The sequence below is a fragment of the Leptidea sinapis genome, chromosome 6, assembly GCF_905404315.1.
Source record: "Leptidea sinapis chromosome 6, ilLepSina1.1, whole genome shotgun sequence".
Classification (NCBI taxonomy): Eukaryota; Metazoa; Arthropoda; class Insecta; order Lepidoptera; family Pieridae; genus Leptidea; species Leptidea sinapis.
The window spans coordinates 1,840,483-1,856,427 of NC_066270.1; the positions used below are offsets into that span (position 1 = coordinate 1,840,483).

The following is a 15,945-nucleotide window of genomic DNA, read 5'->3' on the forward strand; positions in this document are numbered from 1 at the left end:
TTCATGTATATTGAAGTAAATTACTCTAAAAACGTAAAACGCTCCGAGGTTTATTCAAGGATAATTGAATAGTTTCTTATATCCTCCATTGTGTGGGCTCTCTATTAGCTAGCGAATAGCCAACAAAAAACTTCGATAGCGATCCAATATGTTAAGTTTTTCACATCAATGGCTTATAAAATGTGACGTGTTTTTAATAATGCATGACTTACAGTGCGTTATGGGTTAAACCATTTTTTTTTAATTTATAGATTAATACTAATATAGCCTAATTATAATCAGACTATAGAATAACGAACTTTTTGGTGATAAATGAACGCTAACGGCCGTTCCCAATATTATCTATCTTCGGTTGTGGCATACTTGAAAAAACATCGTCCGAATAAACTTATCGACGGTAACTCATCTTATTCGTATAGCTTACCAGGGATAGAAGTTTGTATGGAAATTACAATTCCCAATTCCGCGTCCCAATATTATCCGTATCTGTGTCTGTCAGTAATATTGGCTGTCGTATATTGGGACAGCTTCAGATTACTGACACCTAATTATATAAATAGGGAATGGCCGTAAAAGGACAGGTTTGAAGATTTATGGCGTGTCTTTATAGTGGAATATAAATGTTTGGCCTGAGACGTCACCATCGGGTGTCAATTTATCACGAACGGTGTTCAGGTTTAATAAGTGAGAGAATGGTTGCCAGTGGTACAAGGGCACCAAGGCCCGGAGTCAGTTCGTGCAGTGGCGCCAGGCTGCCGTGGTGCTGCAGGCGGCGTGGCGCGGCTGGGTGGAGCGCGCGCACTTCCTGCGGCTGCGACGGGCCGCGCTCACGCTGCAGAGGCACCTCAGGGGCGCCTTCGCCAGGGAGGTGGCCACGGCGCTGCGGGAGATGAAGAGGGTCAACCAGGAGATCAAGCTCAGGGAGGAGAGGAATAGGTGGGGCTCTATCAAAATTCCTTCATTTTGCCACAGTATCTCCCCTGTAGTTTATGGAATAGGAGTAAAATATCACTAGAGTGTCACCTGATGGTACTGAACAGCAGCACTCACCTTTCAGTTTTACATCAGAGGAATCTCAAAGAGAAAAAGTAATATTTAAAGTAATCTGGATAGATCTGAGTAAAACACTATATTGTTCACCAATGAGAGAACGTTACGATGCCTACGAGAATGAAATTTGAAGTCACGAGGTGAAGGCATGAAACCGGATATCGAACTTTCTCCTATATATTCTACACCGAAAAAAACAAATAATTCTATGACATATCTAGTAAAATAAGTAGTTTTATAAATTTTACTCAGAGAGCATCGTGAAGTCTTTGTCAGTATTCAAGAAATACATTAAAAAATTGTCACATCATTTGTATATAAATTTTAAATGGCTAGTACCGTTTTCCTTCGAAATATTAAATAGACCATCAAAAACAAATGAGGCCGTATAATTGGATGCATAGTTTTTATTGCCCACTCGATATGAGTGACTCAGTTTCGGCCCACTTGTGACATCATTAGTATTGTACTTTCCGAGGTGAAGAATCCTCTAAAAGATTCTGAAACAGTTAGTTTACTGCTTACATTAAAAAACCCAGTCCTAGTAACCATAATATGAGTATCATCTAAAGGAGTTTTATTATGAAAACGGATGATGTAATGTTGTACTGAATTTCATTACAACACTCGTTTGGACGATGTAATGGTTATAAGGACATTAGGTGTTTTAATGTTGGCAATAAACTAACTGTTCCAGGATCTTTAATAGAGGATTTAAAGCATGGCTGTAGATAAAGTATATGAAGTATAACTGCACAGTTTTCTCATTTATACGTACATGCTTGAACAGCATCGCCGAGAAGGCCGAGCAAGAGCGTCTGGAGCTGGAGAGCATGGCGGAACAGCTGCGTGTCGTGGCCCGCTCGGGCGACCGCGCCGAGTCCGTGAACCTCGACAACCTGTTCGACTTCCTGGCCGACGTGCCGGCGCAGCGTGGCGCTCCCGACGGTCAGCCCGACTACCAGCCCTCCATACACGAGATCGGGGACTCCATCGAGAGGCTGGCGGACGATCTCAACCAGGAGGTGTGTTGATGCTTCCTATTTTTGTTTATTCTTGTTTTTTATGAAGATAAGGGGCGAGACGAGCAGGACGCTCAGCTGATGATAATTAATACGCCCTGCTCATAACAATGCAATAATAATAATAATTTTTTTATTTGCGAAAAACTGCCACCAATTTTTTTACAATTACAATAGATATGAACAATTAACATTAAATAAAGAAAAGAAAAAATAATAATACAAATGTTAAAAAACAAAGACAGAGATATTAATGCTTTAAAACATGTAAGGATTATTTAATAACTAGAAAACGAGGCAGCACCGCGATTCGCAATGCAATGGCCACTCAGCATTCTTGAAAGACCTATAAATTCTGAGTGAGGCACTACATTTGCCCAGTAATTTCACTAGCTCCAGCGCTCTTTAGACCGTAACACAATAATGCTTACACATAACTGCTTCGTGGCAGAAATAGGTGCCGTTGTGGTGGTATCCATAATCTAGCCGGCATCCTGTGCAAAGAAGCCTCATTATTTATTTATATATTAGAAATAGATATGTATTCGTCGTTTTAACTTTTATTACACGACATCGTGAAAACATTTAAGTCAAAAGTAACATCAAAAGACAGCAAATACTTCAGTAATCTTGTTTAAACTTCTTTTAGCGTTAATGCTTTTTATGCCAATCGGCGTTCACGATACTCACAATGTTGTGAGTATCGACGCCGATTGGCATGGCCGATATATCGGCTGCTCATAAATTTTCCGTCGTTACATGTGACCAATTAACTTAGTGAAAAGTAATTACTTATCATTTATTATTTTGTCACAGTTGGAGAATGTATTAGCGGAAGAAATGAATGAACTGACGAAAAATACAGACGTCCAACGAAAGCCCGATGGAGCACCTTCAGAGTTCTTACCGCCTCCTCCGCCGCCAATGTCGCTACCGCTGCAATCTATACTGCAGCCTGCAACACCTGTTAATAATTCGTTGACGAATGGAATCAATGGATCGCATGACGAAATGACGTCGTCGATGAATGGTGAGATTTCTTTTGTATTTTTTTAGTTTAAATTGTAAATAAATACTGAAATTATAAGATTTCGTAAACGCACAAGATATATAAAGCGCTCGTCGGGACCGGCCTTAATCTATGTCCGTAATCTCTGTTTATCACTTTAGGTGATGGCATTGTATTATATGCTTTAAATTTTTGACATTTTCTACAGTAACGGGCTTGTACCCAATATTTCAATCGACTTGATGTGTCTTTCCATTTCCAGGCCGCATTCCGAACGGCGAGATGTCGTCGTCACTGATCATGCCCCCGCCCCCGTCGTCGGAGCCCCTCATGGACGGTTCCCCAGTGTTTCCCTCTCCTCCGCCACCACCCATGATGCCGAACAGCACACTTCCTGAGCCAGCAGGACCGCCGCCTCCTCCACCAGTTAAAGGTATGTCTGCGCGTATACAATTTGCGTGCACACTAGCCTCTGCTTTTTTTATGTTACAGGAGGACATACGAATGTACGATGGTTAACTACCATACTGACTTACTCTTTTGTTGAGGTCTTGGGATTCGGGGGCAGAAATCAGATCAAACAGCTCTTCCGAACACACCGTTGTAAATTCGATTCAAAAAATCAGTCGCCGATTAACATCGCCATGTGACTGACCTTGCGCCGTCATAATTGTAAGACGACGTATTGGCACTACGTTATATTACAAAATGCCATTTTGGGCACTGAGATGGCCTTATAGAATTGAAAGTCCCTATTTCGTAACTTGCTTGGGGAATACAGCAATCGGCAGATAATTCCACAAAGTGGCTGTGAGTAGTAAAAAGTTTGTAGTCATACGCGTGGTCATATAATACCATATATAAGCGTAATGTGGGTAGAAAATGTTCGGCATGAACGGCCATCAAGAATCGAGTTGGACGCCAAAAGAGAGCTCAGCTTTCTCCTTATTCAGTGGGTCATCGAGTCATCGTCAAAAATAATTGCATTATTTATTCTCTATGCAGACACTACACCACCGGAGCTTACGAATGGCGTGATACCGAACGGAAAACTGTCAGTTATAAAGGATAAGGAGCCGATATACGAGTCCGTGATACCACGGCCAGGCAGCGAGCCGCCGCTGCTGTCACCTCCACCGCCGCCCGTCAACCCGCCAGAGACCAATGGGTGAGCCCTACCCCGCACCATATTAAAGTAACCGTTTTTTATATGACAATAATGGTAATTGATGCCCATTAGAATGCACAGGATTCTTGAAAAGCCCAAAATTTCTGAGTGACACTATAATTACGCTCGTCACATTTAGACAAGATTAAGTCTCATTTGCCCCGTTATTTCACTAGCTATTGCGCCCTTCACACTAAAACACAATAATGCTTACACATTACTGCTTCACGGCCTTTGTGGTACCCATAATCTAGCCAGCATCCTCTGCTAGTCTACCTAGTCGTAAAGTCGCCTCTTACGACACCCTTGGGTCTGAGACTAACCCTATTATTTTTATGCTCTGGAGAAGCACAGGATAAATGTATATGCAGAGTGGACATTTGAACTGTTTGGGTCTGGATGGGAGCGTGTAGTTTCCGGTATAAATACCGGCTTATGAAACATTCCACCTTATGTCTCGAGCTGGCTTTGTCTTATATTCGGGTTCGCAACGAGATCTGATGTTGATATCGTTTGACAGATTCTCTTGCCGTGAGTCGGAAATGGAGCCTGAAGCGCCGCTACCGCCGCTCCCGAGCGCCGTGACGTCACCGGCACAGACCGAGTCCCCGTCAGTCAACGACTCATGCATAAGTCCAACGCCGCTGTCAAACGGAGATGCAACCGTGAGTATATCCTCATTATCATAACGCCTGTTTACATGGCGCCTAAATGAAATAAGATCAATTACTGCATAATACATGACAAACCGAACTAACCTATACACATCTGTGAAGTTGGCTAACTCGCAATTGGCCAGTGAAAATGCAGTGACTAAAATCTACAGACTCAAAAGGTCTTGAAGTCGTGAAACACAACGTTCATAAAGTTTCGAAGGTTTTCCGATATTATATAAATTCACTTAGATATGATAAAATATTCACATAATACTTCAATTTTATTTGAAACGAGTTTTTTCGCATTGACATTCTGATGAGTTAAGCAATAAATCATGTTGACCCATGCTCTGTGAAATCAATAAGCAAATCTGTGCCAGTGGAACATAACATCTATGTTCTGTACCAAACTTTGATATTTCTCTGTTGCCAAAATTTCATTGATATCCATTCAGCCATCCAGTCGTGATTGAGTAATAAACTCTATAACATACAAACATTAACATTTATCGTATCAGGTAGTATAAAGTTGTACAGATGTGTTCGTCATACTATACTCTCGCAATTGTTTTAAGTTTTTTTTTATGATTCACTTGTGATGATATGATTAATTTTGACTACCCGCACATGTCCCGCAGTGAATATCAATTAAAATTGGTACGCATCTGGTGTTACGGGCTAGGTTTCTCCTACTATCATGTCGTTTTCAGAGCACGGAGCGCAGCGCTCGCCGCAAGGAGCGAGTAGAGCGCCGCCTACACCAGCTCGAGGCGCCCGTCAATGGCGACCCCACCTTGCCCGCCGATGCCTCCGACCTTACTGAGTTCGCCAAGCTGTGCTTTAACGACCACCCACGCTCACCTGAAGGTTTGTTTATGCTATATTACAAATGCCTGGTATTACTACGCCACAACTATCTATACCAGTTAGAGACTCCTTCGCCGAGGCCAGCTACACTTTTTTGGGTTTTGGTTTGCAGGCTCCGTAGATAGTAGTAAATTATTGGGCTACTTAGATTTTAAAATCTGTGCTTTAAGGTGACAAGCGACAACGCGGTGCCACTCACGTCTTGCTCGTCTCGTCTGCCTTACCGTCATTGTAGTCTGTTCCTTAAACACTGAACTAATTGAACATCAACAAGGTTTTGTTAAACGACTTCCGACAAACACTAATTATTGTAATTTATACTAGCCAAATTTTTTAAGGATTAAATGTCAACAAACAAATGTATCTCTAGCGACTTTCGTAAGGCTTTTGACAGTGTGGATCGAGAATGCTTCTAGATAAACTAGCGATAAAGAATAAGTTAGAAATACTAGATAAATTGTGATGGTTAATAAATCGTAATAATCATTTTTAAATCGTATATCTAATTATATCCGAACACATAACGTTATTATCAATGATCATGAATCAAGCTCAGGTGTACCTCGGGAGTCTATTTTAGGTCCTCTATTTTAATATTTGTTAATGATATTCATAGGTGCTTCAAATTGCATTGTCAAAATCATGCTACGACCTGATTTTTACACTATCAATAACTATGATCATCACTGTAAATTTCAGGAACACCTGGATCGTTTCTTTAATTACTACGGTGACAATAAATTAATTGAAGTTCTAATTTAGTGTAACCTTCACAAAAAAGAAAGGCCATTATTCTTTTAAATTAGTAGTATATGATGAGCTGGAGTTTGAATCTGTTTTGTTTCCAGGGACAATAATAGCAACGCTGACCCGCAAGAGCAAATCGATGGAGCTGCTGACGAAGGGAGAGATGATAACCTACCACAAGGGCAACAACATCCCAACCTCTCACATCCAGCTCCACGACCCCGACTGCGTTACCGCCGCTGTTAATATATTCAGGGTGAGATTCCTTTTACTTCTACACTTTTTTATTAGAGAAGGAGTCTCACCAGGCATCTGAAAACAAGAGTTCTAATACATGCGACGTTTTAGGTCAGAAGGAGCATACGTTACGAAATAATTCTTGATGTTATGAAAAATTATTGACAAATACATAAAAATACGTATTTTATTTATTATGTGCAGTTCGACTATCGGGTCAGCTGGTTTATATATATATTAATATTCCAGGATCTTTGTCGATACATGAGGGGTGAGTTGACAGTGGATAAGGAGACCCAAGTCATCCAGAGCATCATTGGGAAGGGGCTGGATCGAGAGGAGCTGAGGGATGAGATACTCGTGCAGTGTGTCAGACAGGTAAAAATATAATTAAATCTGATAATTTTAAACTTTAATCCTAATAAAATTGTTTGTTTCATAGGTGTATTTGGAGTATGTAAAAATGTTGCTACCAACAAGTCATACGAAATTGAGTTACATATATGAATCTACTTGACATCAACAGTCTCTGCTTTCAAAAGATATATTTATCGATACGTTCCAGCTCACACTTTATAGGATCATGATTAATGATATATAAAATTTATTTATCCGCCTAAAATGCTTGGATGTTAATTGGAAATTCACTATAGTTTGAAGTTGTGTATATGTATTCTAAATAAGTTTCTGTGTATTATCTGTCGGTAAACCCTAATAAATAAATAAATAAGCTTAATTCAATTTGGTGAATGATGGAGAAATGAAACTATGGTTTTCTAAAATAACCAAATCAAGCATTACTATCCATAATATGTTCAAAGCAATATTGTAGCGAAATAATAACTCTCAGAAGAATATTCTCTCATCATGCTCAAAACGTGTTTACACTTTAAAATACAAATTTCGAAACCAATGACTCTCTTATCTATACATATGGACATATCATTCGCAGTCTGATAGCGGAAAGGAAAAAGTGTGCTTAAAGACAATGTAAGCACACTTTCGTCTGTATTATTTGAGTATGATTTTTGATTAAAAACGTAAAAGACCTCAGACTGAACAGGTCTTGATCAGAAAACAGGGACAGACGACCAACGTAAACATATAGCAACACTCTTTTTCATCTGGGGTTAAAAAATACCTTACTACTACTCCACTGATGTCACTGTCCAAATCGGGTTCTAAATTTAAAATACGCAGCCGAAAATGAATGGGTTTACATTGCTGCCTATTGACCAATAATATTTTAAACAACTAGAGTAAGGTTATGTATGAGGTGCTTTGTCTATATGTACGGAACGTCATTGTTCGAAACGTATAAAATGCGGTGTGTGGACAGATAACGGATTGCCCGGTGGAGGAGTGGGCGGAGCGCGTGTGGCTCGTCCTGTGCCTGTGCGCCGTGGCGTGGCAGCCCAGTCGCGGCCTGGCGCGCTACTACTGCGGCTGGCTGCGCGCGCGCACGTCGCCCGCGTCGCCCGCGTCGGCCGCCGCCGGCTCCGTGACGTCGCTGAGCTCTGTGTCGTCGGGCGCGCGCGCCTCGCACTGTGCGCAGTGGTGCCTCGACAACTGCCGGGGCGCCGCGCCTAGGCAACTACCTCCCAGCACGGTCGAGATTGCTGTAAGTTTTGTCGTTTCGTTGTTTCGTATCAAAATCGGGATATGCTTTGCGAAAACCAATTTAATTTTATCGAACACCTATTTACTACCGATGTCATTAAGTAGTCTAATACACAAATAAAATTTTATGAAAAATGCGAGACACAAACTCACCATCTCTGGCGTTCCTTGGCAGTGCTCTAACCAAATGAGCTTTATTTGTGTATTATTAATCCTAGAAGTGAGTGTTATTACTTTAAAACATAATAAATTATCAAGTAGTTTGTTATAAACTTTATCTACACCCATGCTGTAATTCCTCTATTAAAGATTCTAAAACAGCTTATTGCCAACATTAAAACACCCAATGTCCTAATAACCATCATCCAAACGAGTGTTGTAATGAAATTCAGTACAACGTTACATCATCCGATTGTCTCTTTTAATGTTAGCAGTAAGCTCACTGTTTCAGAATTTTTTATAGAGGATTCATATTATGGGTGTAGATAAAGTCGTTGCATATAATACTTTGTTTTTACACTCATGTAATCACACTCGGCTTCGCTTCGTGTGATAATCCCACATTCGTATTTTAATACTCCTTAATACACAACAGTTGCATAAATAACTATTATCTAGACCCATGCTTTAAATCCTCTATTAAAGATTCTGAAACAGTTAGCTTATTGCCAACATTAAAACACCCAATGTTCTAATAACCATTACATCATCCAAACGAGTGTTGTAATGTTGTACTGAATTTCATAACAACACTCCTATGTTTTTTTTTCGATCCCTTCATGCGCAATTAGTTTCAACAGACATCCACATACTTATTGCTCGATGCGTGGTATCTGTATGAATTTCAAAAAAAGAAATTTTCATTTACGCGCGTTCAACACTACCAGAACGTCGCGCGCCGTAAAAAAAAAGTAGGCTATTAGAATCCCCGCCATTTTTCTTCGATATTTTTATTGTTTTGTTTACAAAAAATGAACGATTCATTTTAAACGCTGAATATTCGAGTGAATTTTAATTATTGCACCATACAAAATGTAAATTACTACTAAAATAAATAATTGTTTCATTAATACTTAGTTTATTTGTATGTAATCAGTAATGGATGACATTAGGTTACTACTAGGACTGGTGGTTTAATCTTAGCAGTAAGCTAACTGTTTCAGAATCTTTTAGAGGATTCATATTCTGGCTGTAGATAAAGTCTTGTATGCAGCTGTTGATAATTAGGTATTAAAACATTTTAATACCCCTTATTACACAACAGTTGCATAAATAACTATTATCTACACCCATGCTGTAATTCTTCTATTAAAGAAGAATCTTAAATAGAGAGAGAATCTAAAACAGTTAGCTTATTGCCAACATTAAAACACCCAATGTCCTAATAAACATTAAGACATCCAAACAAGTGTTGTAATGAAATTCAGTACAACATTACATCATCCGATTGTCTTTTGTTAGCAGTAAGCTCACTGTTTCAGAATCTTTTATAGAGGATTCATATTATGGGTGTAGATAAAGTCATTGCATACAATACTTTGTTTTTACACTCATGTGATACTATTATCACACTCGGCTTCGCTTCGTGTGATAATCCCACAGACGTATTTTAATACTCCTTATTACACAACAGTTGCATAAATAACTATTATTTAACAGTTTGCGGCGAGTATGACCACTGTATACTCGTCGAACAAAACTAGTCAATAATAAAAAAACGTGTTATGGATATAATTCATAAATACAGTATGCGTTTAAATATTTCGTAGAGTAGATTAATATTAATTGAGACATCAATATGTAATTACAGGCTATGCGTCGTTTAGGCACAATCGTGTGCCGCTTCTTCTTTCTGGACGGTCGCACCAAAGCCATCGACGTGCACCCCGCGGACACGGCGGCTGCCGCGGCCGCGCGACTCGCGGACAAGCTCGGGCTGAGCAGCGGGTCGCGGGCCGGCTGGGCCATCTACCAGCAGCGGGCCAACACCGAGGAGCACGTGCGCGCCACGCACTACCTCTATGACGTCATCGCGGCCTGGGAGATGTGAGTATAGTAATACCAACTTATCTGTGCAGTGGCAGAAATAGGAACTACGGCCGCCATGTTGAAATGTCATTTGACTGTCAGTGTCTACTACTTTCGAGTGTTCCGTATGTTTTATTGCGATACTATGAATTTTAGAGTAATGCTTCCGACTTTTGTGCACATTGGAATTAATTAGCAGCACTGAAACGAGGATGGCGACACCCATCAATTCACAGATAAATTGGTGACACTGTACCTACCCGTACTATCACATAAAGGCATAAAGGCCATTTATTTTCTCAAAATTTATTCCATAAGAATTCTTTTTATGTCATTTCCAATATACTAAACACTACAACCGCTTCGAAAACAAATGGCACTCTGAGAGAGAAAAAAGGCGCAAGAAAATTTCCTAGCATTTTTTTTTGCGCTCTTTTTAATCAAATGTTGCATTCATTGTATATACATTGCTATTGCTATAAAATAATCATAATCTAGTCTTATTCAGCTGTGCAGTAGTATGATTTACGACAGAGCTATTTTTTAATAAAACATTTTTTTTTTATGGATATTGCCTGAACAGTGGCTGGGACTTTATTGTAAAAGTGTATACATTTACCCTTAAAGCTGTTATGTATCTTATGAAGCCTATTAGAATTGGTTACAAGCAATCCCTTATTTCTAGTGTTATAATAATGAAAATCACTATTAAACAAAAAATGGAAATGATTTGATTCTTGATTTCTTTCTTGATGATGATTTCATTCTTGATGATGATTTCATTCTTTTTAATGGGGTTTTGGTGTAAACGTTGGTATAAAAAAATAATGAGCCCATGTCATGTACATTTAAGTTTATAATGTTGTCTGCCACCCTAGTTATAGGTTGTGAATAGTTATATATAATTTAGTTATATATAATATAATTTTTGTGAAAGTGCGTCAGTTTTTTTTTTGAGTGTTTGACACGCACGTATCCCGCAGGCAACAAGGGCCGGGCGGCGGGTCGGCTGACAACCGGTTCGTGTTCAAGCGGCGCCTGTTCCGCGGCGGACGCGAGTTGCCGCACGATCCCGTCGAGGTGGCGCTCTTGTACGCGCAGGCGGTTCATAGTGTGGTCAAGGTATGCGTCATCATCCTTGTTATTCTTTATCAATATTTGTTTATTACACTTGTATAAAATCAATGTTCTAATAAGTATTAATGTATTACCTACAAGAGACTTGATCCTGCAGACAAACTATCCAAACAGTTTTACGGGACTATGTTATCTTTTAAGATTCTTTCTGTAAATGATTAATAGTATAAATAAATAATAAAAAAAATCCCACATTGTTCCGTGTTCACCTTATACCTACTAAAGAAAGAGCGCTCGGACGGAACCCGAGAGGTCGAGTCGGTTTCGAGTCCCGCATCGGTCATAGATTTTAGTTAGAAATTTAATTTAGTTATTCTTAGAATTAACAAATTGCTTATATCTATTACTTATCTACAGCATTTTTTACGGAGTAAAAAAGTATAAGACATTGATATATTAACTTCTTAAAAATATAACAACGACCGCAATTTCAATTGTATTCATTAGAACAAATGATTAATTATTTAGTTTCTCTGATAGTAAACGCAGAAAAAATAAAATATGTTTCACGCAGCATACAACGGCACTTTTTGCTAATAGTATATTATATATAGCTGCTCAACTGTATAATAAACTACCAGCATTATTAGCGGACCGAAACTTAAATATTAACTCTTTTAAAAATAAAATTAAGGAATTTTTAATGACGAAGAAATATTATTCAGTTAAAGAGTATTTAACAGACATGAATCTATAGTCATTAGAATAAGAAAATTTAGATATTTCAAATTGACATTTTTAGTAAACAATATTTATTTTTCACATTTTAATAATATTATGATGGATAGACTTTTATGAATAATGTGGTTTTTATGTTGTATGTTTTTCACTGTAAATTTAGAGTAAGAATTGCAAAATATTATTTTTGCCTACCCAGCAGATTGTTAGCGCCTATGATTATAATGTAACACCAATGTACCCACTCGATCTATGCAAATAAATGACTTGATTTGATTCAAAGTATATCAAAATTTCATATTATTTATTTATTATGAAATCTGTATCGTGGGCTAAATTCGATATTACAATATATTTGCTGGCTAGGTTTTATGTATAATAAAACCATTTTTATTTATTAATTTTTCAAGTGTAAAAATGTGGCGGTCTGCCACTATATATACTACAGAGACTTGTCGCTATAATAATCAACTATTTTAATGAATCCAGATGGACGAGTTCCCAGTGTCGGAGAAGGTGGCTCTTCAGCTGGCTGGGCTCCAAGCTCAGGTGTCTCTGGGGGAGCCGGCTGCCAACCCGCCGCCGCCGCACACTCGCGCGTATTACTCTCATCCTGAGCAGTTCCTGCCGCAGAGAATCGCAAGCACAAGACCTCCGCACCAATGGGTAGCCACAGTAGCAATAGATATAACTGCATGTCTATTTATTGGAACACCAACAAAACACATGACATTTGCGTACACATAATTAAGATTCTATATAGTCTAGTACAGCTATTAATTATATTATATCAATAGGCAAAAATAAGACTTAAAAAATTTAAAACCAAATACTAGTAAATTTAATTAAACTTATTGCAAAATATGATTGAAATTAAGAATTTATGAATATATACAAGAAAATCTTTAGCCAATATTAAGTAATTTTCGTTTGAGATTCGCTAGATTGTCGTTGAAGAGATCTAAATCAGCATCATTTAAAATTATGGAGTTGTATGGGGAATCCTATAGCAAGGTGCATTCCGTCCAATATTAGTTCTCGTAACCGGTAAATAGAAATGTTTTGTTTTATTTCGAGTATTAAGTTGAGGTACTTGAAATGTTATACAATTTAATATGTCTATAGAATCTATGTTGTGTACTTCGCGGTGGTAATTTTCGCTATGATATTTTCTGTGCGATGAGGACATTCTATCATAATTCTCACGTTAATAGGCGTAGAGCGATTTTTTAGAGGTAGGAGGATTGAATATTCCTGTATTTTGTAACGCACTGTTTTTAGATATACAGCTTGTTATTTAATATTTTTATATAATAATACTAGCTGACCCAGCAAACGTTGTATTGCCGATATTAAAATCGCGATACAAAAGTAACTGTTGATCGTAGATGGGTGAAAATTTGTAGTTGTATGTATTTTTTAATGCTGACTCATTTAAAAAAAATGTCAAAAATATTAAAAAAAATGTTGTCCGCTTCTCAGACCTACCCAATATGCACTCAAAATTTCATGAGAATCGGTCAAGCCGTTTTGGAGGGAATTTTATATATTAGATGGTGTCTAAATATCTACACAGACTGTTGAGCGATGGGATATTAAAACGTTTAACACATGAGAGTCTTTGACACACATTTCCCGTGCAGTAATCAAGTTGTTACAATAATTTATTGTGAAGGGACATGTGACAGCGTACAAAAATGTAAAAGCCTGAATAGTGTACTGTACATTTGAAACTCAGTTTGTAAATTTTTACATTCGAAATTAAGAACACTACTGATAATGCTGCAACATTTATAAATTAGACTCATTTAAAAAAAAATTTCATCATCCCCAATGGGCACATAGCATAATTTTCTGTTATTTGTACAATTCTTAAATAATTTATACGTCTAGATTGAGCCTTTTGCTGCTAGACCACCGATGAAAATAGGCTAGGCTTATTACATTAGTGTACGTGACAAGCTTCGTCTTACACTCACGATTTGTATCAGTTTATACGGGCTTTGCTAAAAATAGGGCTTAACTGTCAATCTCAATTTTTTTCGACGTATTCACAGCTGTTGAGGTATTAATTATATAAGGTGCAATTATTAACTTATTACTTGACCTATTGACCAAGTATTACTTGCATCTTCGGCCGAGGAGTTACAGGATATGGTAACTGCTATGAATGGAGCTTTTGGTAGAAAGGGAATGAATATAAATGTAAAGAAGACGAAAGTGATGGTGTTTGAAAGAGATGAGGTAGTGACAGACTGCAATATCGTGTTTGGAGATGAAAAAATAGAACAGGTGAATGAGTTCGTGTATCTGGGTTCTAAATTTACAAGAGATGGAAAGTATGAGAGTGATATTGAAAGAAGAATGAATGCAGGAAACATGGTGAATGGAGCTTTGCAATCCTTTATGAACAGGCAGAAGGTGTCTAATAAGGCTCGTTTAGCTGTGCATGAGGGCGTGTTGATTCCAACACCTCTTGTACGGAAGTGAAAGTTGGCTATGGTAGAAGAAACATTAACGCAGAATAAATGCAGTTGAGATGAGAGCGTTGAGAAGTATGATACGAGTTAAACTGAGTGACATGGTAAGAAATATGGATAAGGAAACGTTGTGGTCTGAAAGAAGATGTTGTGACAAAAATTGAGAAAGGTATGCTGAGATGGTTTGGCCATGTCAAGAGAATGAATGAAGAACGAAAGAAAGTATATAAGGCCAGTGTGAATAAAAGTGTTGGAAGGGGTAGACCTAGGCGGACGTTTCGAGATCAAATCAGGGACGTCTTGAAAAAAGGCCAAGAGTACCCCAAAACCGAAGAGCATGTATGAAAGTAATAATGAAATTGGACGAAGCGACACAAGTATGTAAGGATCGTAGCAAGTGGAAAGAAGAGGTATCTGCCTATGCCTACGGAAAAGAGGCGTGATTGTATGTATGTATGTCATTATTAACAGCAACTAAATGATGAATTCAGGCAACAATCCTCGCGCAAGCCCACCGGCAGTTCGGCGCGGGTCGCGCGGAGCTCACGGCCAAAGCGCTGTACCTGTCGTGCGTCATGCAGTACCCGCTCTACGGCGTCACGCTGTTCCCGGTCACATACAAAGGATACTGGGCACATGGTAACATAATATACATTCGTGTGATATGATTCGTGTGACGGTCAAGTGTGAAACTTGACCGTCACACACATCTTATTAAATCGCTCTGACGGCTAAAATTGGAACGGCAAAAGTGTGCTTAAAGACAATGTAGGCACGCTTTTCTCCTTAGTCGTGTGTCAACTGTGTGCCAATTACCAAGTCTAAGCGAGCCTTAAAAATAATACGTTAACGACGCAAAAAAAAGATGGTGTGACTTATCACATGTAAGTTTGTTTTATTTATGTGAGATGGGTTGGCAAAAAGCGTAAATAATTTAGTAAAACGAATATTTTTTCATTAAATATGGTACAATTATTGACAAGTATTCACATTCCTTTCTCTCCCGCTTGTCAAATTGAGACAGATGAAAGGACGCGACAAGCACACAGTCCGAAATGAAAACTAATGTATACCTTAAGTCATTGCCGATAGGGCCATCAATTTAGTTTGATAACAAAAAAATAAGCAACAAAATTAATTTCAACTACCTAATTATTCACAACGTATCAAAAAATAAGGAGTTGCTGGAATACAAAAGTGTACTATAAAAATAAAGCAGAAAAAGAAAAGTAAATATTTTTTTTTC

General features: G+C 38.3%; 1 protein-coding gene across 1 annotated transcript in view; it reads left to right on the forward strand.

The window, feature by feature from the left end:
* LOC126964851 (myosin-I heavy chain) overlaps positions 1 to 15,945 on the forward strand; it is a 51,057-nt gene that overhangs the window by 17,223 nt on the left and 17,889 nt on the right. The window contains exons 15-28 of the mRNA XM_050808169.1: positions 704 to 936; positions 1,841 to 2,075; positions 2,889 to 3,102; positions 3,344 to 3,514; positions 4,087 to 4,249; positions 4,770 to 4,914; positions 5,616 to 5,772; positions 6,621 to 6,775; positions 7,006 to 7,134; positions 8,096 to 8,377; positions 10,187 to 10,422; positions 11,388 to 11,526; positions 12,709 to 12,885; positions 15,191 to 15,338. Coding sequence (XP_050664126.1) covers positions 704 to 936; positions 1,841 to 2,075; positions 2,889 to 3,102; positions 3,344 to 3,514; positions 4,087 to 4,249; positions 4,770 to 4,914; positions 5,616 to 5,772; positions 6,621 to 6,775; positions 7,006 to 7,134; positions 8,096 to 8,377; positions 10,187 to 10,422; positions 11,388 to 11,526; positions 12,709 to 12,885; positions 15,191 to 15,338 — 2,584 coding nt within the window. The remainder of the gene's footprint in view (positions 1 to 703; positions 937 to 1,840; positions 2,076 to 2,888; positions 3,103 to 3,343; positions 3,515 to 4,086; positions 4,250 to 4,769; positions 4,915 to 5,615; positions 5,773 to 6,620; positions 6,776 to 7,005; positions 7,135 to 8,095; positions 8,378 to 10,186; positions 10,423 to 11,387; positions 11,527 to 12,708; positions 12,886 to 15,190; positions 15,339 to 15,945) is intronic.